Genomic DNA, 24,566 nt, shown 5'->3' on the forward strand with positions numbered 1-24,566 from the left:
TTCGGGGGCGGCCCGGGGGAGGGCGCCCCGGGTGGACCCGGCCGCGGGGAGGCGGCGGCGGCGGGCGGAGGTGGTGGCCCCGGGCTCGGGGCGGGCCGGGCGGGCGAGGCCCCCGGGGGCGGGGAGAACGCGCAGGCGGCGGGCGCGCGGCGGGGCTCGGGGCTCGGGGCTCGGGGCTCGGGGCTCGGGGCCGCCCCCCCCCCCGGGGCCCCCCTCGGCCCGCGGCCCGGGCTCCAGGTCCCGGGTGCGACGACCGGGCTCCGCGCTCTCGGCCGCTCGGGGCTCGGGGCTCGGGCTCGGGGCTCGGGGCTCGGGGCTGGGGGCTGGGACCCGGGCGGGCGGGCGCCTACGCGCGCCCCATCCCCCTCCGGCCGCCGACTCTGGCGGCCGCGCCGACCGCTCGGGCCCCGCGCCCCCCGCGCCTCGCATCCGCCGTCCGCATTGTGACCGCATCCCCGGCCTCGGACACCCCCGGACCCCGTCCACGCGTCGGCGCCCCCAGCAGCCCCGGGGGTCCCGGCCCGGGCGGGCGAGCCGGCTTAGGAGCTATGACCTTGGGGCAACTAGGGCTACGGGGCTGCAGGCGCTGCGAGCTCGCGCCCCCTGCCGCTCGGCCGTGGAACCGAGCACGCGACGGGCGCCGCTGTCCCCTCGGCCTGGCCGGAGCGAGGGCATCTCCCGGCGTGAAGTGCTCCTCTCCCCACCCCCCTTCTCTCTAGAAAAAAAAAAAAAAAAAATTCACTTTGGGGACACTTCCCAGCTGAATGCATGCATGCTCGTTTGAAACGTGTTCCCCGAAACTTCTGAAACAAGTCACTGTTTTTCAGGGAAAGTGGGTAAAAGGAAGTCTTTCTTTCCTTCTTCTTTTTTTTTTTTAGATTTTTTATTTATTTATTCATGGGAGATACAGAGAGAGAGGGGCGCAGAGACACAAGCAGAGGGAGAAGCAGGCTCCGTGCAGGGAGCCCGATGTGGGACTCGATCCTGGGACTCCAGGATAACACCCTGGGCCAAAGGCTGACCCTCAACCACTGAGCCCCCAAGAAAGTATTTCTTGCAAAGAGGTGAGAACTCTCCCTGGCTGCAAAAAGGAAACTTGGCATCTGGGATACCTAAGCAGTAATTAAAAAAAAAAAAAAAAAATTAAGAGGACTTTTTGGGGCAAAATGGGTCCCCTTTGTCCTATACATACACACATCTGTATTTATGGTTGTATCGCTATGAAGATGAATATCTGAATATTCTGTATTTCAACATTTTCTTTGACCTAATGTCCTTTTTTTTTTTTTTCTTCTGACTTGGAAAGGAAGCATTTCTGTGGACCTCTAAAAGTGTTGTGGGCTTGAAGCACTGTCCTTACTGTATCTAATAGATAAGTCAGGACTTCTCTATTAAGCACCAAATTGCAGTTCACCAAATAGAGTTTTGAGGTGGGGACAGAATTCACTTCCTTCAAGGGACTTTGTCACAAATGTGAGAGAAGGATTTTCTGTCTTGTGGATCTCTCTGACCTTTGAGGGATCCTATTAAAGTTAAAATTGAAGAAGCGGGAAGAATTTTACACAATCCTATGAGCCTTGACACCATATTACTTTTACTGATATGATAAAGAAATAAATTATAACATAAGTGTAAATTTTTGCAATGTTGATTGCAAAATCTGTATTTACTATATATTCCAGTCAATTCCACACAAACAAATATGATTCGTGTTTGGATCTATTGGTTCTTGGCCTAAGAATCTAAAAAAATCTGAACCTCTGGTTTTGGGGGTAGGGAGAGAGGTCTTTTGGTTGGTGCCACAGTGAATTCTTAGGCAAGAGTAACAATGAACTACTTTTGGTTTCTAGGGCCATCACAAAACGTAGTTTGTAGTTAATAAATACCTTTTATTCGTGCCTCTCTAACTATATGGTCTCTCATAGGGCTCAAGGAAATAATTTGGATTCTTTTCACAATTTTCAAATATTTATTCAGGGCCTTGCAGTTGCCATGAGACTCTTCTCTAGGCCCTAGTGACGTAACGTTGATAACTACTAAGAGTTGATAGTTGAGGAAAATGAGTTCTAAAGATTCTGTGAAGGTAGCCAGGCTATCGGATAGGCTGGCATCCTTGCCTCAATTTCTACAAAGCTGGATTGTGGCTTTTCTAACATAGAGGAAACGGGAGCATATTTTGGTTGTTAACGTATCTCCAAAACTTCAAACAGCACCAAATTGCAGTTCACCAAATAGAGTCTTATTATCCAAGCTTCCCCTTTCTCTTTCACCCCTAGAGAATGAACTAATTCTCAAAAGAGCAAGCCGTCCCCACAGAGCTACTAGTGGGAAGAATGTCATGTGCTCACTGCGGGGCAGAAAGTGGTTCCACTTTGTATGTCAGCAGAAATCTAAAATTTCTTACTAACTTTTTTTGTGTTACGGTGATTGTATTAGCATTTATTTCTATCCAGTTTTTTTTTTCTATCCAGTTTTTAAACTGTTTTCTTTATTTGTATTTCTTTATTTATTTTATGACGGTGATGGCTTTGTACCCTCAGGTAGCTCATTCAGAATCAAACTTTATTTTCCTGAGAGCATTCTTAGCAGACAGTTGTGATTGAGTTACATGCAAAAAGACTACTCTAATCCTGGATTTTTAAAACAAAAATAGTAATGATCTTATCATACACCTATGTTTCTGCTAGAGGGAAGGACCAGTTCATTTAAAAATAATTCTAAGTAAACTATGTAGTACTTGAAGTAAGGTGCTTTTTCTCTACCCCAAGAGGGAAGAAAGGGCAGACTGCATATCAGGGAAATATAATACAAAAATCTTGAAGTCTGTGTTCTAATTATGATCATGAAAAAAGCTTCTAACATATTAATCTTGGTAAAAATATAAAATAAAATGGAAAAGAAAAAAAATAAAATAAAATGGAGAAGTGCTTTTCCTCCCCAAAAGTAAAGATACTGTTAATATATTGCACAAAGTGAGATATCCATGGTTTATTAATGTTTCACCACAAAACCAATAAGATAATAAAGAGCCAGATAGCCTCATGTTTGTTACAATATCTATGGGGGCTCAAGAGCCATTCCCTTCCTGGGGCTCTTATAGGTCTTTGCACACACATCCCTCTATCATAGTATTTGTGACACAGTATTCTAATCAGACACTGTATCAGAGTCATCAGGTTGTAATCCACCACCCCAAAAAGCTGTTGGCTGCTCATTTGTAAAGGAGAAATGATGATACCCACCCAGCTCAGAGTTGTTGAGGATTCAGTTACAACAAATCACCTGTTACATGAAGGCATTCAGTAACTCGTGGCTATTCAGTTCTTCCCAGTGCTAAGCAGTTAGAATATAATGCAATGAACACAGAATTAAATACCTGGGCAAGGTTTAAGGGAATAAGTAAGGAGGATGATCTTCCAGCAATGCAAGGGTTTTTGTTGGGGGGATAGAGGAGTGCTTGGGTCATGGAGATGTCCACTCTAGCACACTGGCATATTTGTGTTTCTTATTAAACCGAGCTATATCCCATTATTCACTTAGGCATCCTGGGCACCTACCACATTTTTGTTACCTGAGCCCGAGGCCACAAGCAGGAACCACCCAAGAATTCTCTTTGAAATTATGTAGTCACTAATCTAAATGTAGGTAACCTCAGTTTCTCTTTACAGAAATCGGTCACTTAAGAAATAACATTGTGCTGAAATTAGACTTGCTTTTGAGTCGGGGCTAATTCATTAGTCCTCTGACCTCGGTCAAATTGCTTGGTCTTGCAAAGATTCAGTTTCCTTACGTGTAAAGCTAGGATATTAATCATATAGAGGTGTGGTGAAGACTGTAGGAGATAATTCATAGAAAGGATTTTTAGCACAAAGCCAATAATGAGCTCAATAAACATTAGTTATCATTATTACTATTACACATTTTTGAGGTCCATTTACGTGCCTAATGTTTTTTAGGGACTACGTAGGCCGGCAAAGCTTTAGTCATCTATCTGTTCATTCATTCAGCAAATCTGTCAAGTACTATAATGTGCCAGGCATCAGCACAGGGGGTACAGCCAAGAACCAGAGCAACAGGATCCCTGCCCTCGTGGGAGCTTACATGGGATGGGGATGGGTGGAGGCAGTATACAACATATAAATAAGCAATCAAAAAAAAGTGAATTTGATTGGTAATTACAGTGGTAATTACCGCAAAGAAAATAAAACAGGAATGAGGTAGAAAATTAAGAGGGGGAGGATGCTACTATAATGGCAGTCAGGGATTATGGAAAATCTAGTGAAGAAAGTGCCATTTCAGGAACCATTCAGGAGATCTAGGGAAAGATGTTTCAGGCAGAGGAAACAGTAAGTGGAAAGGCCCTGGCTGAAGACATTTCTAGAACAGAAAAGCTTGTGCCTGGAGCGTTGTGAATGAGGACGGACAAGTGATCTGCAAAGCCTCACAGATCGTGACACCAGGGAAGGATTTTATACCCATTGCATAGGGAAGCCACCAGGAGGTTGTAAGGAAGGGAATGATACAGACGGCAACAATAGAGTGTTTCGGAAGGAAAGGGAGTTTAGAGATTTATGTGATCTAATTCTTTATTCTATAGATGAAGAAGCCAGCAGAAGTTCCCAGAATGCTTCTTGCTGTCCCCCCACTTCCTTGCCTTTGATCATCTGACAACGACCTTTCACAAAAAGATCCAAACTCCTCTTCCTGACATATAAAGCCACTTTAATCCAGGCTCTGGCTTTTCTCTCTGACTTTCTTGACATTCTTCTACGTGGCATATGGGAGGCAATATCTCACGGTAGCCAAGGGCCAAGGTTTTGAGTCCGGATTTCAGCTTCCAGGACTTACCTGCTATACAACCTTAGATGATTGACTTCAACTTCCCAAGCCTCAGTTTCCACATGTGGAATGTAAAAGGGGGCACACTGGGCTGTTAACATTAAATGGACTAAGTTGCGTGACTTAGTCTTGTAAATTAGCATGATGCCTGGTATGTGCCTGCTGCTCCATTAGGATTCTTCTCCTTGCAGCAGAGACATAGGATTCTGTGATGACAATCAACTTTGTGAGAAGACAGACCTGAGTTCAGATTCTCCTTCAGCACTCACCTGTACCACCTCAGGCAAGCTAAGTAATCTCTCTGAACTTCACTTCCTTATTTGTAAATTGCGGGGGGGGGGGGGGGGGGGGGGAGGCGGGCAGGGGATGGGTGAGAATTAAAGCTCTGGGTCAGTTGGCTCAGCAGTTTAGCACCTGCCTTCAGTCCGGGGTGTGATCCTGGAGTCCTGGGATCAAGTCCCACATCAGGCTTCCTGCATGGAGCCTGCTTCTCCCTCTGCCTGTGTCTCTGCCAGTCTCTCTCTCTCTGTCTCTCATGAATAAATAAATAAAATCTTTTTAAAAAAATAAATAAAAAAATAAAGCTCTGGGTCATTACGGTGAGAACTAATGTCCGGAAGATAACCACTTATGACTCTGGCACTTTTTCAAAATTGAACAAATAAATCATTATAGTACTTCCTATTATAAAATAATAGATTTTCTTTTCTGTTTCTCTAACTTACATGAAAACAAATCACATTTACTTAATGAACATTTTTGGAGTTCCTACTCTTAAAAGAATAACATTTACTGAAAACTGATTATGCTTCAAGCAGGGTTCTAAATGTCTCACATAGGCCTACTTCATAGCCAGGGACACTGAGGCATAGATGTAAGTCCATTTGCCCCAGGTATCCACTAGGAAGTGATGAGCCAGGCCTGAAACCAAGTAATCCTACTTCAGAGTTCAAGCTTTTAGCAAAGAGCCTCACTGAGGGCTGGCTATGTGCCTTTAAGGAGTGTATAAAGGCTTCTTCCTCACGATGTTGTAGTAAAAATGCACTAGGATTACATCTCCGTACTACTCTGTAAAACAAAGTTATATCAACATCCTGCTCATTTTGAGGGTCTCCTATCAAACCCCTGCTAACCATGAAAGTGGCAGGAAATAGCACTAACTCCACATCCACTGAACAGATGAGTTCACCTCCTTTGCCAAACTGCTTTTCAGCCTTCAAAATTTAGTTCCTCAATGTGTCTCTGTTTTTTTATGACAACTTGCAGCATTTAAACTTTTCTAGAAGTAATTAAATTCATTTAGGTTTTAAGAGGAGTTAGGGAATTCAAACAGTGCTGCCAAGTTTCAATTTCAACCAGAACTAGGTTGGAAATATTAAAGGGAACAGTTACACTAAAAAAAAAAAAAAAAAAAAAATGCAAATTTTTAACATGTTCCGCGATTGCCACCACAGGCAGCACCAAGAAATATTCAGTTTAATAAGAGTAAAAGTCTATCTCAACTCAGAGCCTTTGTTCTCAGCTGAAGGCAGTTTTGCCCCACACAAGACATAGACAATATCTGGAGACATTTTGATGGTCACAACTAGGATTGTGTGTGTGCTGGCGTTCAGGAATGCCGCTACACGTCTTACAATGCATGGAACAGCCCCTTATAACAAAGAATTATTCAATCTAAAATGTTAAAAGTACCAAGATCGTGAAACCCTGCCTGAAGAGTATCTGTAAGATTATGCTTTTGTGGAAGGTCTGAAAAGGAATTAGATTTGTTTCCAGCGACACAGGAGCCCTACGACAGAGCTTTGCCTATACTATGTCCTCACTGATTTGTTGTTGTTGTTGTCTAGACCAGATAGAAAAGAATAAAATCCCATCCCTGTACCTTAAGGTCATTGCTTATTCACTTTGCTTCAGCATATTCCCACTGACGGCTTTCCTACCAAAATTGTGAGAGCTTGATTTGGTTAGTGGTAGCTTCATCACATGACGGAACTTCTCTTTGGCTTATAAATCACCACGCTGTACGTGGAAAGTTTTTACTTCCTTTTAGAAACAAGAGCAATCAAATATTTTCCATGCAAAGGGAATTGTAAGCATTGCAAGTAAGTTTTTCCTCCTGACCAAGGGCAAGCATCAGGATTCAGCAATGTCATAAACTAGAGGCAAAACACACTTTCCCTCCCCAAATTATCCCCTTCTACCTCTACCCTCAGCTAATCCCTACTTGGTGAGACAGTGAGAAAAACAGTGGCCCCGCTCCGTGTGGAACCATGGAATAGAAGAAAGTTGCCAGCTGGCCAGAGACTGTGGAACCTGATCTTGTCAGAGGAAGGTTCCAAACCAGCTGTCTCCATGGTGCAATGCATATACCCTGGGGGTGCACATGACAGGCCACTCCAGGACAGGAAGAAAATGTGAGACTACTATGCATAGTTATTTTTTCACTCTCTAAAAATCTCTACTTTGCTTATATTTTATAATATATATAATAGTACAACACTGTGTGTGTATTATTTATTTTTAGAAATGCTATATTGGGGGTTCGTGCCCTAAAACTGTGCCCTAATGGCCTGAACCATCCAAAAGCAGTATGGAGTCCGTTGCTGGCCTAGAGGCCCAGGTGACCTAGAGCCTTGTTTTGTGGGTTGCCTGTACTCTAGGTTCTGCTATCTGTTCTTTCTTTCGAATGGCATTGATATCACTACTGAACATATATTTCGTGCCCAGTGTGCTGGGTACCATGGTCACGCCTGATAAGCCCTTCCCTTCTGTGGTCACAGCCATGTTTAGTACAATTTCTTTTCAGCAATGTTTAGACATTGCCTTTTTCTTTTTCTTTTTTTTTTCTTCTCCTTGATGGCTTCTCGGTAGTTCCTTGATTTACTTTACTTTCTTTCTTACTGGGTACACTTTTGAAAAGCATGAAATCCTTTCAAAAAGGTTTTTTTTAGTCGCTTGCATATACTTTTAAAATTGTGTTTCAGATACTGTATGGTTTTGCCCAGCTAAAAGCACTGCCCTGTTAGCAAGTTGCAAACTTTGTTCTTTGCTCGTTGTGGTTATATCATAATTCCTCTGAAACTCCTCTACCCCTCTGAGGGCCTAATCAATGTTTCATACCAATTAAGCTGCTAAGGCAAAGGGCTTAGTACACTTGGCAATCTTGACAACAGGCCCTGTTCTAGAGAAACCAAATTAAAAGGAGGAAATGAGAACTTCTCTGATGAAAACATTCCTTTAAATAAAAAAAATATTTGTAATAGGCAGCCAGAAATTTACATACCAAATTATGAGTTTGAACCACAATATACCACCCACCCCCAACCACAACCAACAACTAAAATGGAACCTGAGTCTGATTTCTGGTAAATTCACCATCTGAGTAAATGTTTTTCTCAAAGAATTCTCAACTATACTATAAGGTAAGCTCTGGGAAATAATTACAAGAATACATATGTCTGTGTTGTGTGCATAGGACAGGAAATCTACCTGAGTTGACCATCTATTGATAAGGGTGGGCGGAATGTATCTGTTGAAGATGTTTATTGAATTTTCAAAAGTATCACACTTTGCTTACCTCTGGCCATGCCACAAGGATCTGAGTTAGGGAGAGTTATCTTTATTATGTATGTACTACTGCTATGAGCATCTTCACACAAAGCTGAATGAAACAGAAAACCAAAGTGACTAGTGAGAAAATTAAGGCAAACTCATAAAAGTTCAAGCAGCACTAGTGTGAATCATGCCAGTTAGTATCAGCAGAGTCCAATGCCACAGGCTCCTTGCCAACGTACCTCTTCAGTTTGCGCAGTAGAAGCCCAAGTGCTTAACGAGATAAATATTCGGGTAGATGATCTTCTTTTATATCTCTTAAAACATGTCTCTTCTACATTAAGTTCGTTTTTAATATTTAAATTTGCAAATGATGAGTTTTGAATATATGTGATGTGAAACTGCTTCTCTTCTCCCATCGTCACTCTTTTTATAGAGAAGCCTGGACTTCAACAAAGAAACTCCTGCATTCCTCCAGGAACTCTTGGAGATGCCAGTCTCTGACATTCCCAGGATGATGGCATAGGTCCCATCAACTCATGGTCTTAAACGGACATTCAATATTTTAAGATTCTTATTGCCCCATCCATCCTTCCATCCATCCATCCATCCATCCATCCTTCCATCCATCCATTCATCCATCCATCCATCCATCTGTCCATTCCTCCCTCCCATCAACAAATACTTTTTGAGCACTGACTAGATTCCAGATACTGTGTTAGTTCTGGGGCCTCAGTAGTATAACAAGACAGATGAATTTCTTATCCTCCTAAAACCTCCCCATCCCTATTGTTCATCACACACATACATTACATTATATATATGCATGTACGCATGCACAATGCTTCCCATCAGCCTACATTACAGATAGAATGTAGAAATATTCTTGTTACTCCTAAGATTGGCTCCCAGTGCAAGAACAAGACCCCCACATGTTCACTGAGCAGCAGGCTCCTTATTGCTGACTTTCTGCTGGCCCCTTTTCCCCCTCAGTTCTCAGTTCTTCCCCCTGGCTGGGCCTTGATCTATGCCTACACTGCTTGGCTTGTATCATCACCTTATGCTTGCCAGGGAAGGGGTCTCTTTGGGGTCTCCAGGGAATGCCTTAGGTCCTCCATTAAAGCAAGCACACAGAGGAGCAGAAATGTGAATTTTATTAGCCAAAGTTGCATAGTATTTTCAAACACTTCCACTTGTAATATACTTCCATGGGAGTCAAGCGTCCCTGGGGGAATGACTTCTCTTGAACAAATGTGTTTAGAACCATCCAAATTTCATATGAGTTGAGTGAGTATGATAGAAATGTTTGGACATGTTGAAACAGAGAATATGTGCATTTAATGACCAAAATGTTTTCCCTGAGTTTCCAGCCTTCTCTACCTGGAAATAATTTGAATACAAGGGAGAATCTGATTCTCTGTTTACTGCACAGAGTTGATTCTCACCTGGCTAAAATTAGCTTTTAAATCACTGGGTTTTATGCCTCTGCAGTGCACTTGGTCCCCTGTGACTGCACAGTTAGACTCGCTCTTACTCCTGCTGATTACCTGTGATTATCTAGCTGGTCAAGTTGTCAGGTGGCTGCCATTAAACACCTTCAAATCTAAAGTAGTTCATCAGCTCTCAAGTCATCCATTCCCTTGATCCTAGATTTTATGCCTACACTGTTTTATTTCCTTTTATAATTGGAGTTGAGTCACCCCCAAATGGATAAACTCTCCTCCCAGGTTCACTTAACGCACCTCATTTAGGATCCTGATTTTATCACATGCCCAGACAAGACCCAAATTAATGTCATGGCAGGAGACTTTCTGTATTTACAATTAGGATAGATTTTCCACTTCATGCAGCACTCCAAGGGACTCTATCCTGCCATTTCAAAGTCAGTAAAGCAGAATGAATGCCTTAGTTTTCCCACCTCTCCTCTTTGGTTTATTTTCTGGTGTTTTGCCAATCATACACTTCCTCAGGTAAGGAACAGAGCTCTTGGAACAGAACCTTCCTCAGAAAAAATTCTCTGTCATCCTCCCAATCACTCCTTTGAGCATCATGCTGGTTTCTAATGTGGCCACATCTTGATTTTCTGCTACATGGGATGGGATGGGGCAAGAGTTATTGTCATTGTCAATGCCAAGCAGAGAGGAAATCCATTAGGGGAGCCCTTTACTGTAACTCCTTTACCATCATCTGAATTAAGATGTGGACTCATGCTGTTACTAATCGATACATGAAGAAAAAACATGATTTTAGATGCCGAATAAGCCATTAGAGTTTTTCCTGGTTAAAGTAAAATTAAGTTTCCAAAGAGAATTAACCCCTATTGAGAGTTTTACTATATGCTACAATAAATATTCTAAGGAGTTATATGCACCAACTCATTTAATTCTTAAAAACAAACAAAAAACCCTCTGAGCAAGTACCATGATTATTTCCTACTCACAGATGAGGAGACTGAGGCCAGAGAAATGAACTTGCTCGAAAGCACATATCCAGCAAGTGTTGTGTGACTTGCACCCAGGCCTCCGGAAGACTGAACAGGGCTAAAAAATGTTTGCTTCTCATTTATTTTGGTTTGGGTTCAACAACTACCAAACTTGAATCTCTAAGGGCTCACTTTTGGCTATTAAAATCCTCAAAAATAAGAAACCCTCGCCATCTTTTCGATAGATATTAATGGTTAATATATTAAACATTTGAGAAAAGGAAAAGGAATTTTCTGGATAAAAAAAAAAAAAAAACAAGCAAACAAAACCCCTTATTGCTCTGCAACAGCCTGCCTTTTCATTTCAAAGTCATTTTTGTAATTATTTTGCTGCCATCTAGTGACCCAAGTGAAAATTAAATACATACAGGATTTTTGCCTTTTCATTTTCATTTTAAATTTGTTAAGTGCTAGCTTAGGGATAGTTTTTAAAAATCATTAAATTTTCCTATATTAAATCTGAAAAATTTTTATAATTTTCATTTTTAAGGATTATTTGAGAGAGAATGCGTGCGTGAGCGGGGAGGTGGGAGAGCGGGGTTGGGAAGAGGGCGAGAGAATCCCAAGCGGACTCTGTGCTCAGCGAGAGCCCAGCAAGAGACTCAACACCAGATTTGATCCCATGATCCTGAGATCACGACTTGAGCCGTAACCAAGTGTCCCATGCTTAATCAACTGAACCACACAGGCACCTGTTTCCTTTCTTTTTTTTTTTTTTACCTCTTCTCACTTGTTCTTCTCAACTAAAATAATATTTTTGCTCATGTCCAGAATTCCTCTTTAGTATCAAATATGAAGACATTCAAAAAGAAAATAAAATCTAATTTATTTATGTGGTCTCTGATGTGGTTTGGGATTCTATTTGCTTTATAACAATTTTATTTGTGCCAATTTTTTACATGTATCCAAGAGAGTTTATAGCTGATCAATTTCATCCATGTTTATTTAATTACCCAAATGAGTAAAATTAGACATTGAAATCTGAAGTTTTACATATCCTATGTAGAATGCTTCCCAATGGGAATCCAATGGGAATCCAATTCAAATATTGGATTCATCTACATAAATATTCACTGATTGCACATAAAAAGTTTTGGATCAGTGGTCAAAAATATTTACCTTCTCATAAGTATATTGTCCGCCCATTAAAGGAGTAAGATTATATTTGCATACCCTATATTCAGTAAATTCTTATTGATTATGTGCCATTCATAGACCCTTAAGGATACGGTTATCTGAATATTCTGACACACTTAATTCAAATTAGTTTCTGTTCTATGTTGACGTTTAAAAATATCTACAGTGACTACATCCTAAAGAACAAAAGTTGGCAGATGCTGAAACATGTTCAGCACACCTCCTAGCCACGTCCCCTCTACAGGTTGTGTATGCCACAATTTTGGGGGATCTTATGCGTGATCGTGAAGATGATCCCTCCATTGCATAAGGACATAAGTGTGGTTTCAATATCCCAATGAACATGTGTAATAACTCAGCATTTTGAGTGCAGGGAGAAATTTGAAGTTTTAAGTTGGGTGATAATTGTGAGCGTTGGCAATGACTCAGACTGGAAGGAAAAATATGTTCCAATAGGAAAGCTGTCACCTGAAGCTAAAGAGAACATTTTCCCAAGGAGGTCTAAAGTAAATAAGATGAGCAAAAACAAGCAGTAGTCTTCATGGTGTAGAGTAACTGGTTATTTAAGACAATGAGTATTTGCCCTGGGATTACCTATGTTCATCACATCATTTATTCACCAAATATTTTTGAATGCTTCTAAAGTGCCAGGCACACTACTAGGCAATAAGGGGAATAACAATTTATAAGACTCACATCTGCACACTCATGGAACTCATGGTCGAGGGAGATAGCCTCTCTTGATTGGACGTTTTCCCTTAAAACAGTTCTAGCCTTGTTTAGCTATGTACTTGAACAAGGACCACTGTAGCTGGTTTTAAGTTCTACGTTCCTCTCCCACACTGAGTGTATCTTGGGTGCGTTTTTACAGTGCTTTCAGCATTACTAAGTATCCTGAGAGAATCAGCTGGTATATTACCACTAATTGATGAAAGCTCCACACCTCCTAATTTCAAGGGATTTAATTAACACATCCAGTTCGCACTGACCAACCTGGTTTTACTTCACCCAAGTGGTAATCTATTAAATAACTTTAGTCTCTAGGGCTTTGTCACATGAATTGACTTCCAGCATCACAGGACTCTCCTGACCCAATACCATTTTCATTCGTTAGGGTGATGAAATTATTGCTGTCATTTTCTAACATAAGTTAACATACTAGCCAGTGATGTGATAAAAGACATATTAAAGGCATTAACTGCAAAGTTAGACTTTATGTCTAAACATATTAAATGTTTTGAAGGTCTCAATGTATGGACTTTTATAGTATCAGACTAGTGCCATCCCAATGCACATTTTAAAAAATAGAAGCATAAAAGCTACAGTCTGACTTGACTCCATGCCCCTAAGTAGCAACCATGGTACTGGGATGGACCCCGGAATCCTAAATCAGTCTTAAGGCTTCTGGAAACCAGTCCATACTCTCGAATATACGGCCACACATCCCTCTTCTCAAGTCTGCTATTTTCCCCCAAGGACCTTCACTGATTCTTAGCCACCCTGTGAGGAATGTAACATCCAATTAAAAGCGGAACCTGTGTGTTATCATCACTCTTCAGTTATAAACATAGACTTATAAACTCTGCCATTTTTAGTTTTATTCCATTACTGCCATTTAGGACCTTTTTCTTCACTAAAAAAACACAAGAAAATTTTTTTCATTCATGTCTTTATTAGTTTTGATGATCAGTACAACTGCTTTTACTTCAAGTGCAGCCATTCACGCCTTCGTGTTCTAGGAATTATTATTCCACCCTCAAATTAGAAAGATATCAGAGGCAATTTTTATCTTAATACGCATGCAAAAGAGAAAAGTAGTAAAATTAAAAATAAATGGCCCTCCTTCAGGTAAAGAAAAATGTTACGATAAAGTCAACCATCTTTATGAAGAAGAAATTCAAATATTGGATCAAATTTTTTAAACAATTGGATGAATGTGTTTTCCTTTTGTTGACAAACAAAACCAGGTAATCTTTACAGTAGCTAAAATTGTAATAAGTAATGGATCCCTTGGTTTTATTTAAGGATTAAAATGCATCTTTTCATTGCTCCGTGTATATAGACATTTAAGTGCCTTATATTTAATTCAGATTCCTTCCTTCGCTCTGCAATCTTCATACACATCTGCTTCTATATATAGAATTACTCATTATATCTTTAAGATGGACAACTCAAAATATAGAAAGAATAAAACTGAAGTTCTGTGAAATTTAAGATGACAGAAAAAAATGGTGCCCAATACCCATTTTTCTAAAACTTTCCTCTTTCACCTGTTTCTTCTTTGAAACCTTACTAACAATGCTACTTTTATAGGAAAGACGATTATTACAAAGGCCAAATGCTTTCGTATTATCTTGTCAAACGTAACTTTGGTTTCTCAATGATTGCACTCTTGCATACATTGCTCAGTGTGGAAAACTGAAGCATACTTGGAGTAAGGAGCACCAAAAGGAGACAAGGAACCAAGCTCTCCAATGGCAAGTTTCCTTTCCTGAAGAGGGCAAGCTCCTGCAGCCTCATTTGAAGGAGGCTTTCACCACCCTGCCCTTGATAGGCTGGGGAGGGCGCCAGTTCCCCACCAGGGGCACTGGGGGTTCATTCTCAGCACTGGAGAAGAGGCTCCGCAGCTTTGCCATCTGCAAGGGACAAGGGAAAGCTGTCAGCATGACGTTCAGAGCAAGTGGACATAGGCTACATGTGACAGAAACTTCTGGCTTTTACTTTTTAAAAAAATTTTTTTAAAGATTTTATTTGTTTATTTGACAGAGAGAAAGAGAAAGAGAGCACAAGCAGAGGTCGTGGCAGGCAGATGGAGAGGGAGAAGCAGGCTCTCCCAGAGCTGAGAGCCTGAAGTGGGCTCCATCCCAGGACCCCAGGATCATGACCTGAGCCAAAAGCATACGCTTAACCAATGGAGCCACCAGGTGCCCCAAATTTCCGCTTTTAAAACAAGACCAGCAAACCACAAAACCCGTTGGTCCAGAATTATCTGGTTAGCAGTTCCTGCATAATATAAACCTTTTCTTTATTTGTAAAATACATTTTTCTTCATTTTATATAGGATCCTCATGCCCTCTGGTCAAAGTGTTTGCTCCTGAGTTCTGAAGCAATTATTTTAATTTGGTGGGTCAGTATGAAGCATATACTTTATGTAGGAGGGCAATATCAGTGCAAATAATAAGCTTAATTGGCCTTCATTGTAGAAGTTTATGGAGTCTCTTTTTAACAAGAGAAAGAAATTAGTCATGCTGTACTTAAAATTTTAAGAACATTTTTGAAGATTTTTTTTTCTTAAGGGAGAAGAATTTAGGAAGTTATCATCAGTACTGTATCTCTACATGAAAATGTTTTTAGCTTTCTTCTTAAGAAAACTTCGTTCCTCTTTCAAAATACGTATATGAGTGAACCTATTAAATCTGATATTTTGGATATATGTTGCTAATTGATTTTAAGTTAAAAAAGAAAGAAGGAAGGAAGGAAGGAGAAAGAAGAAAGAAAGAAAGAAAGAAAGAAAGAAAGAAAGAAAGAAAGAAAGAAAGAAAGAAAGAAAAAGAGAAAGAGAAAACACTTCTAACTTCATGAAAAAAATCTGATCTTTTGATAAAAATGATCATATGTACTTGAGCCTGTGACTGGCAGCAATAGGAATACTCCTGTCTTAAGTAAGGGAGACATACTGGTAAACTGACTTTAAAAATAGATATACATGATCTATGGTGTGGATTTCCGAGTTGTCCACTTGCTTTAATCAGTTCTTCTCCATATCCCTGCTCACATATTTTTTCCCAGTCTTTCCTTGAAAGTCTCTTTGACAAGTGTTGCAAGGACATTCTTTAGATGAACACTAAGAAGAAAGGCCTGAGCAACGAGGTTAAGAGGTATTGGAAACAGACAGACACTGGAATCTCAGCTCCTCAGCTCAGCTGTGTGATCATGAGCAAACTTAACCTATCTGAACTTAACCTATCTAAACCATGACTTAGGTATCTGTAAAAACTGGAAAGAAAAAAAAAAAAAACTAGAAAAAAATCGTATACAGCTCACAGGGTTGTTAAATCCCTTCCATTAGTATCCTCGTCCCCAGGGCCTGTATTTATAATCTCCTACCAGTGCTTAGCATTTGGAGGGAGTTCCAAATTAACAAAGGCTAATTCATTTTAATGATCTAAACCCTTCTGTGTTTCTAGAGCATAAACTCAGTCACTGTTGAGGATGACAACCACCTTCAATGATCTGTGTTTATCCTGGTACTTTTGGAAGCCAGGTTTTAGAAAGTTGAGCAAACTGACCCTAATCAACTGGAGCAAACTCTGCAATGTCTAGTCATGGAGCTGTTCCGAAAGCATCTTCCATCTAGCATCTCTACCATACAGCCCCTCAGCGATGCAAGTTCGCCTGTACTCCAGGCTTTTGCCTGGGGCTGTGCTTACCTGGTCGGAGCTCACGGTCATGGGCTCCTTCAGCAGGATCCACACGATGCACTCCTCGCAGGGCGGTGTGGTGAAGGAGCCGTGGTAGGTCCAGTAGTCCCGGCAGGCAGGGAACAGGCAGGATGGGTCAAATTTTGTGAAGGGCGCCTCCTTGCCCTGGTAGAGAGCAGGGCACGGTGAACAGGTGCACCCATACTGCCCACCCCCAAGGGGCTCACCACTTTGTGAGGATGGATTTCAAGTGCAATAGACAAAAATGGAAATTTTTTTTTTTTAATTTAAGTAGCCCCCACACTCAGCATGGAGCCCAAGTCGGGTCTTGCACTCAGGACCCTGAGATCAAGACCTGAGCTGAGGTCAAGAGTGGGACCTTAACTGACGGGTCACCCAGGCACCCCAAGAAAAACAGAACTCAAGCAAAGTTCATGCCTTTCAGAACTAAAAGTCAAAGGGGGGAAGCCAGTTTATGTTATGACTTTGGCACAATCATTGTAACATTTTATTCCCTATTAACTGTCAGTAGAACTGTAATTGCTCACTTCTCAAGAAAAAGAGAACTCACATCTCACTGGAACACAAATATTTCATATAAGTTAATGCTTAGGTTCTCAATGATAAAAAAAAAACCAGGCTTGCTTGAATATTATATTCGGAATACTTTTTCTGGTGGTAAAAATAGCATTTGATTAGAACAGTTCCAAAGGCATTTAAAAGGAGTGTGTTAATTAGAAGAGTCTACTGTTAAGATTTAAAATATAAAGATGTCACCCAGGAGAGAGAGGGCAAGAGCAGGACCAAAATATTTAGTACTTCTGCACATGTGTGCATGCGTGTGTGCGTGTGCGTGTGTTGGGGAGCAGAGGATGACCATTCAACTTCTCTTACAACCACATCATGAAGAAGGTCATTATCTGACAGAGAATTTAATAAGCTGATATATGTGAAATTGCACTAAAAAATCATAAACCACACAAATAGAACAGCATTTGTTTGTATACATTTGCTTAGCATATTCATCAAACTTTGTAACCCTTTAGGTGGAACAAATACACTTGAAAAAGTAAAAATAAAAAAACGGACATACCCTGCTTTATGTTCTAGGAGGGAACATGATTTATTTTTACCTTTGTCTTAACTTTGTCCAATGCATCAAGGAACAGCTGGAACTCGCCCTTCTCACGTCCTATCTGTAAGTAAATCAAAAGCCAATAATTATATTTTTCCCTTCTCCGTAATTGATGATTGTCTTGGAAACTGACTTTGATCCATCCATCTGCAACTAGTGTTTATAAATCTGCAAGAATATCTTGTACAAAGCAAAAACAGAAGTTTATTTCTCCCCTAAGATCTTAGGGTATATATTTTCTGAACTAAATTTAGACTCCAGGCCTCTGAAGCACAAAACCACAAAATTACATGTTGATTTATTTCTATGTCCTTGACCTTCCCTGCAGTCATTCTACCTTTTTTTTTTATATATATAGAATTAAAGCTAGGATGGATTCAATGTATGTAAAACTAAATTTATTTTCTTCCAGTACAGACCCTCTCCATTTCCTGTTGCATTGCATTCAATCACTGAAAATGACCCAATGAGTTCAGGACATAAAACAAATTAGGTCATTCAAAAAGAAAGAAGCTAGATTTTCACCTCTGGCTTAAAATCTAGATTATGTTACCGCTAAATTCATGTGTTAATGACACTAAGTCCACTTTAAACTAAAGTTGGCCCAACAACACACACATTCCATGTGCTATCTTAGCCTGGGATCATGTGAGTGGTAGCCACCCTAAGCTGAGGGGATGTCCAGCCAGGAACTTGGCATCACAGTGGTTCCCAACATGGGCTTTTCTGGTTTCCAGTGCAATCGAAATAGAGTAGCGGGAAGGGATAATGAAACAATGCTGCTTTTGCCCTCCCCAGCCCTAAAATAAGCTCCTTCCAAGGCTCTGTCTCCGTTGCCCCTACACACACTCACACACTCATTCTTGAGAGAATTTAGAAGAGTTAGGGGCACTGACATATGGCAAAAGGTACACTTAGAAGGAAGGGCTAAATATTTTGAGCTGACTTTACCAGACATATCTTGATTAGTTGAATGAGTAATGACATTCATTCCTCTCTCCCCTTTCAATAAAAGGAAGGAATGAAACTCATGCTATCCTAACCACGGATAAGGAACAAAGTTTTGACAGAGAAACGTGGTCAATTTTTACCTTACCTTCAGAAAAATACCAACCACAGCTATCCCGTCAGGTTGCTTGAGAGCTTCTCCATAAGTGTTATACTTTGGATTCCAGTGAACCAAATGAAGCTGAAACCACAGAATACAGGTTATGAGGTAAATTTCTCGAGTAAGAAAATGAGTATAAAATCATTCACAATAAACCTGATAATTTTACAAATCTAAAGTTGCCGAGCGCTCTCCTGGGAAGTTGATAGAATTCTAAATATTAACAGGCACTATTTTGGTGACATTTTTAATGGTTCAACTGAAAAGTGTATGAGACTATTACAAGTAGATCTAGAACTTTGTAATAAGCGGTGAGGCAACACCGAACTTTTGTTAAACTAATTCAAAATGTAGTTTCGTACAACATTACTCCTTTTTCTAACAAATCAAACCGTGAAACGCAGAGTGATAAGCAAGAAGCAGATAACATCTTAAAGTTACAATTTAATTGGGAAATGGGGAGAACAAACAATAGTAAAATTCTTGGGCATTTTCATATTTTCCTCCTTTTAGCAGCCAGTGGTTACTGCTGGTAACCTAACCTTAATGTAGAACACAGATACCAGCTTTTGTTTTTTGTTTTTTTTTCTTTGTTTTTGTTTTTTTTTTTTTTTAGGTACCAGCTTAATTAGTCAAACTTCTCACATCGAGTTACACAGAATGGTAAGAGAATACAATAGTTCACAGCAGTCAAGAATATTGTATTCAAGACCAAAAGTGTTGAGATAATCCCATGTGAAAGGCCAAAGCACAAGCCATGCCCACAGTTGTAATACACCAAACGTTCCCCAATTTCAGGGGGAAGTGATCCAGAGGGCGCTGTCAATCGTTTATTTATTCTGTCACTGGCTTTCTAGATGAGCTGTAGAAAAATGGAATGATCCTAGTGAAGTACTTCGGGTCTCCTGGAGTTTCATTTAAGCTACCTCAGCATGCTGCCTGAGGGAGTGAACACAAGTGTCTCCGAGGTCCCTGTCCCAGCCCCTATGTTGGCCGGAGCCTAGGACCAGAAAAGAGTGTGGCAGTAAAAAACTGGAATGATCCTCACCTCTTGGGCATTTGTCACCCTTCACAGGCTTAGCTTTAGAAAAACAATATGCGCTAGGCTTGTCTTCTGTCCCTGTAATTTGCTGCCTTCATCTCAGCTACAAATCATGCTTTTCTTTACTGGGTTAACGGAGACAGTAGTATTTGCTCATATTAAATTGTAAGTGTATCTATATTTACCTATTCACTTGTGTGTGTGTGTAAATATATACATATACACAATCATACACACTTATGTATGCACACCCTTCATTAGGAGACTAGAACAAGAGCATTAGCCAGAGCTTCTAAATGCTATTTTTAGAGCACTACGTTCTTATAAAAGAAGCCAAAGGCACTGGACAAGATGATAAATTCTGGGGACCCCTGGGTGGATCGGTCAGTTAGGCAGCCGGCTCTTGGTTTCGGCTCAGGTCATGCTCTCAGGGTCTTGGGACGGGGCCTCATGTAGGGCTCTCTGCTCAACGGGGAGTCTGCTTCAGATTCTCTCCCTCTGCCCCTCCCCGCTCTCTCGTGATCTTGCTCTCTCTAAAATAAATAAACCGTAGAAAAATAAAAAGGTGATAGACTCTGAAGCCCACCTACATAAGGTAGAGCACCAGGTTTAGCACCCAGCTCTGTGACTTTGTCATGTAACTTTTCTGTGACTCAGTTTCCTCATCTGTAACCCATCTCATTGAGTTGCTGAGAGGATCAAATGAGTTAATATTTGGAAGCACTTAATAAGTACTAGCTATCCTTATCTTTTCTGTTCTGTTCAGGACCTTGGTCTTTTTTTTTTTTTTTTAATTATGAAACTACCATCCAATTTCTTTTTTTTTTTTCTTAATATAACCTTGACAAATTTCATGCATGATACTCACTCACCTCCACTCTTTCAATCGTCTAGCCTAGAATATGCTTAAACTACTACAGCACTTTTCACAACCTCAGGCTTGAAGGAAGGGCAGTGGATGTGACTTTTTTGTTATTTTTCACTTTTCAGTTTTCACTCTGGGAGGCCCAGAGTGGGTCACGGCCATTCCTCCTACCTCTGCTGCATACTTGACTCCATCCACGGTGTGCTCAGAGCCGTGATCATCAGAGGCGCCCCAGTGAAGATGAAACTGGCGAAGCCGGTAGGGTCCAGTGAGAGGACCACCCCTCAGCACTGTGAGTCAGAGAAGCTAGGTCAACGGTGAATTCATGCTTCTTTTAGAGTCCTACTTTAAACAAGTGCTCTTATAGCCAAAGTTTGAAGGGCAAAAGTGGTCAATCTGCTGGGTAGATGATACTGTTCTCAAGCACACTGGTCTCTTTCTCACGAAGTCTTGGGCTATATCAAAATAAATGATTTCTCTTTTCTGTCTTGTTTCGTTTGCTTGTTTTATTATGTTTAAAATGTCAATATAACATCTATGATGATAAAATTAAAACAAAAGATGGGCAATAAGGATGTGGACAGTCAACAAATGAGTCGGTTGTGTGGTGCGGTGAGAAGAACATGACAGTTGAGAGCCAGACAGATGGAGGTTCAAATCCTAGCTAATTGTGTGATCTCAGGCAAGTTGCTAAACTTCTCTGAACCTGTTTTTGCTTCTCTATGAAGGTGATAATAATATCAACCTTTCAGAGCTGCCGTGAGGATTAAATGAGATTAAGGACTTTAAAGTGTTCATCATGTTGCCCAATACACGAATCCCTGAGCAAATGTGAATTCCTTCCCCATGTCTTGCCTCCAACTCCACTCATCTTTAAGACTACAAGCAAAAGCTGTCATCCACCTCGAACTTAGACTGTGTCTATTCAAATGAGGTAAAATGACAAATTCAGAAATTTCTCAGAGAATCGATCAATGTGGATAACTAAACTAGATAATTCTTGGCAGCATTAATTTCTTTAGTTTGTTGTCCAAATACTTCAACCCATCACATTATTTTGATCTCACTTCATTCACCTGGAGAATGATTTAGAGGTCTAAATATTTTCTGCAAGACATTGGAAATTATGCAAAAATCCTAAAATCAAGATTTAGGAACATAAACTAGATCAAAATATAATTCAGAGAGTAACTCTTCCAGAAAGGATTGACCAACTATTGGCTGAAAGGGCACTGAAAGCCACATACCATAAATCTAAAACAATAGAGCTAGACTTGTATGAGCTTGGTCATGTAGAAATAAGTGGTTTGATTCACGGCATTTTTCCAGTCCAAGCACTAGAACAGTTATTTTCTGGACATATGAGTCCAACTTAGGATAATTCATATGGAATTGTCCATATTTTGCAAGCAAAAACAGTATTTTCATGTGGTTCAACATAATAGGTACTATTTATTTTGTTGCTTATCCTTCAGAATGGAACTTGATTTAAAAGGACAAAAGGGAAAAAAGTAACAGTAACATGAAATTTTATTGTTTAAGAAAATATAAATTTCTATGATACTCATTACTGGGAGCCTCCTAATAAGTAGAGATTATGACACTCTTGCCCCTTACTATAACATCCTTGGGAATATTCATTTATATATATATATCAATAAGGATAATTTTAACTTTTTTACAAATGTTGTTGTAAGAAAATGTATTCTTGTACATCAAGCACCAAAATATTAAAGATAGATTCTTTCTTACCTCATTTACAGTGAAATGAAGGATTTCTAAGTAGCCTGCTTTTATTTCACTGGTTTGCTTAATAATGTAGTAAAATAAAGAGTCTTTTAAAATGTGATTTTTCATTTTCGTGCAACACAAATCACTACTCACGAAATTGTCATATACTTCAAAACCACTTGCCAAAAGGATTAATCAAATGAACCCCACTGAAGCATTGAAGGCAATCTTCCTGACTCATGCAATGACCTCATTCTCTCCCTTGGATTGGCCCCTACCCACACACCAGGGAGAGAAAGTGCCTACTTTGGGTTTTTTCCATGTTCCTTGCTTTGTAGAAAGGACTCTCTACCACATGTGGGAATGGGAACCTTGCTCTCTAGACTGTGGTCAGAAACCTCAGGTGTAGGCCATCCAAAATGACATTCATTTGGACTCATCGCCTTCTTATCAAGCCACATTTCAAGAACTCATTGCCAACTTTTAGCTTGGTCATGGGCCCATTTTGCAGCAGCGAAGTTGACCAGGTTAGAGAGAGAGGCATTCCTATTCAACGCATGAACATAATTCTTCATGACTAGAGCCAAACAGAATGTCATCTCCATTTTCAGAGATGAAGGGACCCCTCTTCCCACTAATTCTGTTACTGTATCCTAAGTCTAATTTTGCCAATATGGACATTGGAAATGTCCGTGGGCCTTTACCTAAGCGTCATACTTACTTGACCGATCATAAGTATCATCAAACACAACCCTGCAGGTCTTCCCATTGTTCAAGATGGTCTTGCAAGAGCCAGGATCATAAGAGGCTGACCACGGCAGCAGAGAAGGGTCATGCCTGATGTCTTTAGTATGCAGTTCGATGGGCGACTGGTTGTCTCCCTTGGCAATGGGGTAAAGTTCATGCCAGTGGTCAGGACCTAGGAAATCAAGTTGAGGGGATTTATGTATTTGGCGGCACATTCCAAGTCGTCTTTCTAACTGACCAAATCAGCAAAATACATGGAGGCTAGTCTGTACTTATGAAAAGGTCTTGGATTTCAGCTTGGGCATGCCAATGCTCAGCATTTAAGACCTTTTCATAGTTTCCTTAATACTATACTTAGAAATATAAAGCATCTCCCTGCTTGCTCAAGAGTAGAACCTCAAAGGCTTATTTTTGAAATGCGCTGCATCACCTGTTTTACCAATGCCATCTTCTGCCATAAAGCTGGAATAAAAAATACCCTCAAAGCTGTGGTATTCAAAGCTCACCCCTATTTCTTTTACCACCGGGTGAGCAGAAGCCAGCAGGCAGAGCAAGGATTCTGAAGCCACCACCAGGCTCAGAGAGGTTAAGTGCTTGCCTAGTAGCTCAGGAGGAGTAAGGAACAATCAGAACTGGACCTGGTGGTGGGGGTGGGGGGGGGGTAGGGGGTGTGGGGGGGTTCCTGACTTCTCAGTCAGAGGTAGTGTGACCCTGGGCACGGTACCCAGCCTCTCTCCGCACTTCTGTTGCTTCCAGTGGAAGTAACAAGGGCTCCAGGGAGAGCTAAATGAGATAAAGGTAAAAGGGTCAGCCGCTTAAGGCACTTGCTAGGTGCTCAGGCAACGTTGGTTTCCTTGGACTCTTCCCAAAGTTCCCCACGCACTCCCTGGGGTCGCGCACTTTCCGTGCAATGCCAGGGGATCCTCCGGCAGCATCCGGGACCAGGGCTGGGGCTGGGGGGCGGGGGGCGCCCCTACTCACCGTTGTGGCTGGCGTAGCCCCACTCCTTGGCCATGGTCGTGTCCGCGGGCCCTGGGCTCCCTCCTCTCCGGGGCTTCGCGCAGAGTCCCCGCGGAGCGCGCGCCTTTTATATAGGGCCCCCGCACCCGGCCCGGCCTTATTAGGTCAGCGGGGGTGGGGCAGGGGGGCTAAAGTGGATTGGGGTGGTATTTGGGAGGCGGGGTGGGGGAAGCCAATGAATTCCGAGAGCTGGACAGCTGTCTGGCAGGGAGGAGGGGGGCGGAAGGAGGGCCCCCCCAGCCCAGCCCACCGCACCCCACCCCTCCCCGGGAACCTGGGCTCGCTGCTCTCCTAGTCTCCCGCCCGCCCCCCCCCAAGCCGCGCTGCTGTCCTAAGGGGGGGCGCCGCCGACGTGCACAAGTGCGGGCGACTCTGGCCCCATCCTCCCTCCCTCCCTCCCTCCCTCCTTCCCTCTTCCAGGCCTTTCGGGGCTGTTCCTGCAGGAGACCCGGGCGGCAGCTCAGCTCTGCAGCCGGGCGGCGTTGCA

At 41.5% G+C, this 24,566-nt stretch overlaps 1 protein-coding gene and 1 long non-coding RNA gene across 2 annotated transcripts; one reads left to right on the plus strand and one right to left on the minus strand.

Moving 5' to 3' along the window:
- Window positions 1-13,583: 13,583 nt before the first annotated feature.
- On the minus strand, window positions 13,584-24,246 carry CA3 (carbonic anhydrase 3). The gene is made up of 7 exons (XM_077876378.1): window positions 24,041-24,246; window positions 23,034-23,231; window positions 20,753-20,871; window positions 18,663-18,755; window positions 17,565-17,627; window positions 16,441-16,596; window positions 13,584-14,646 (listed from the first exon to the last, which is right to left on the minus strand). Exons 1-7 carry the CDS (start codon window positions 24,072-24,074, stop codon window positions 14,527-14,529), a joined length of 783 nt encoding a protein of 260 aa, XP_077732504.1. The 5' UTR covers window positions 24,075-24,246; the 3' UTR covers window positions 13,584-14,526.
- On the plus strand, window positions 19,289-21,065 carry LOC144300395 (uncharacterized). The gene is made up of 2 exons (XR_013366998.1): window positions 19,289-19,337; window positions 20,707-21,065. It is a non-coding gene; the product is annotated as an uncharacterized LOC144300395 (long non-coding RNA).
- Window positions 24,247-24,566: the final 320 nt, after the last annotated feature.

The sequence above is a fragment of the Canis aureus genome, chromosome 28 (assembly GCF_053574225.1).
Source record: "Canis aureus isolate CA01 chromosome 28, VMU_Caureus_v.1.0, whole genome shotgun sequence".
Lineage (NCBI taxonomy): Eukaryota > Metazoa > Chordata > Mammalia > Carnivora > Canidae > Canis > Canis aureus.

Bases quoted from the DNA above. Each gene is read 5' to 3' on its own strand.
- CA3 (XM_077876378.1), bottom strand. From the start codon at position 24,074: ATGGCCAAGGAGTGGGGCTACGCCAGCCACAACG. The intron at 23,232-24,040 runs GTGAGTAGGGGC...TTGATTTCCTAG, and splicing joins GGGCTACGCCAGCCACAACG to GTCCTGACCACTGGCATGAA. The intron at 16,597-17,564 runs GTAAAAATAAAT...GCTCTCTACCAG, and splicing joins TGGACAAAGTTAAGACAAAG to GGCAAGGAGGCGCCCTTCAC.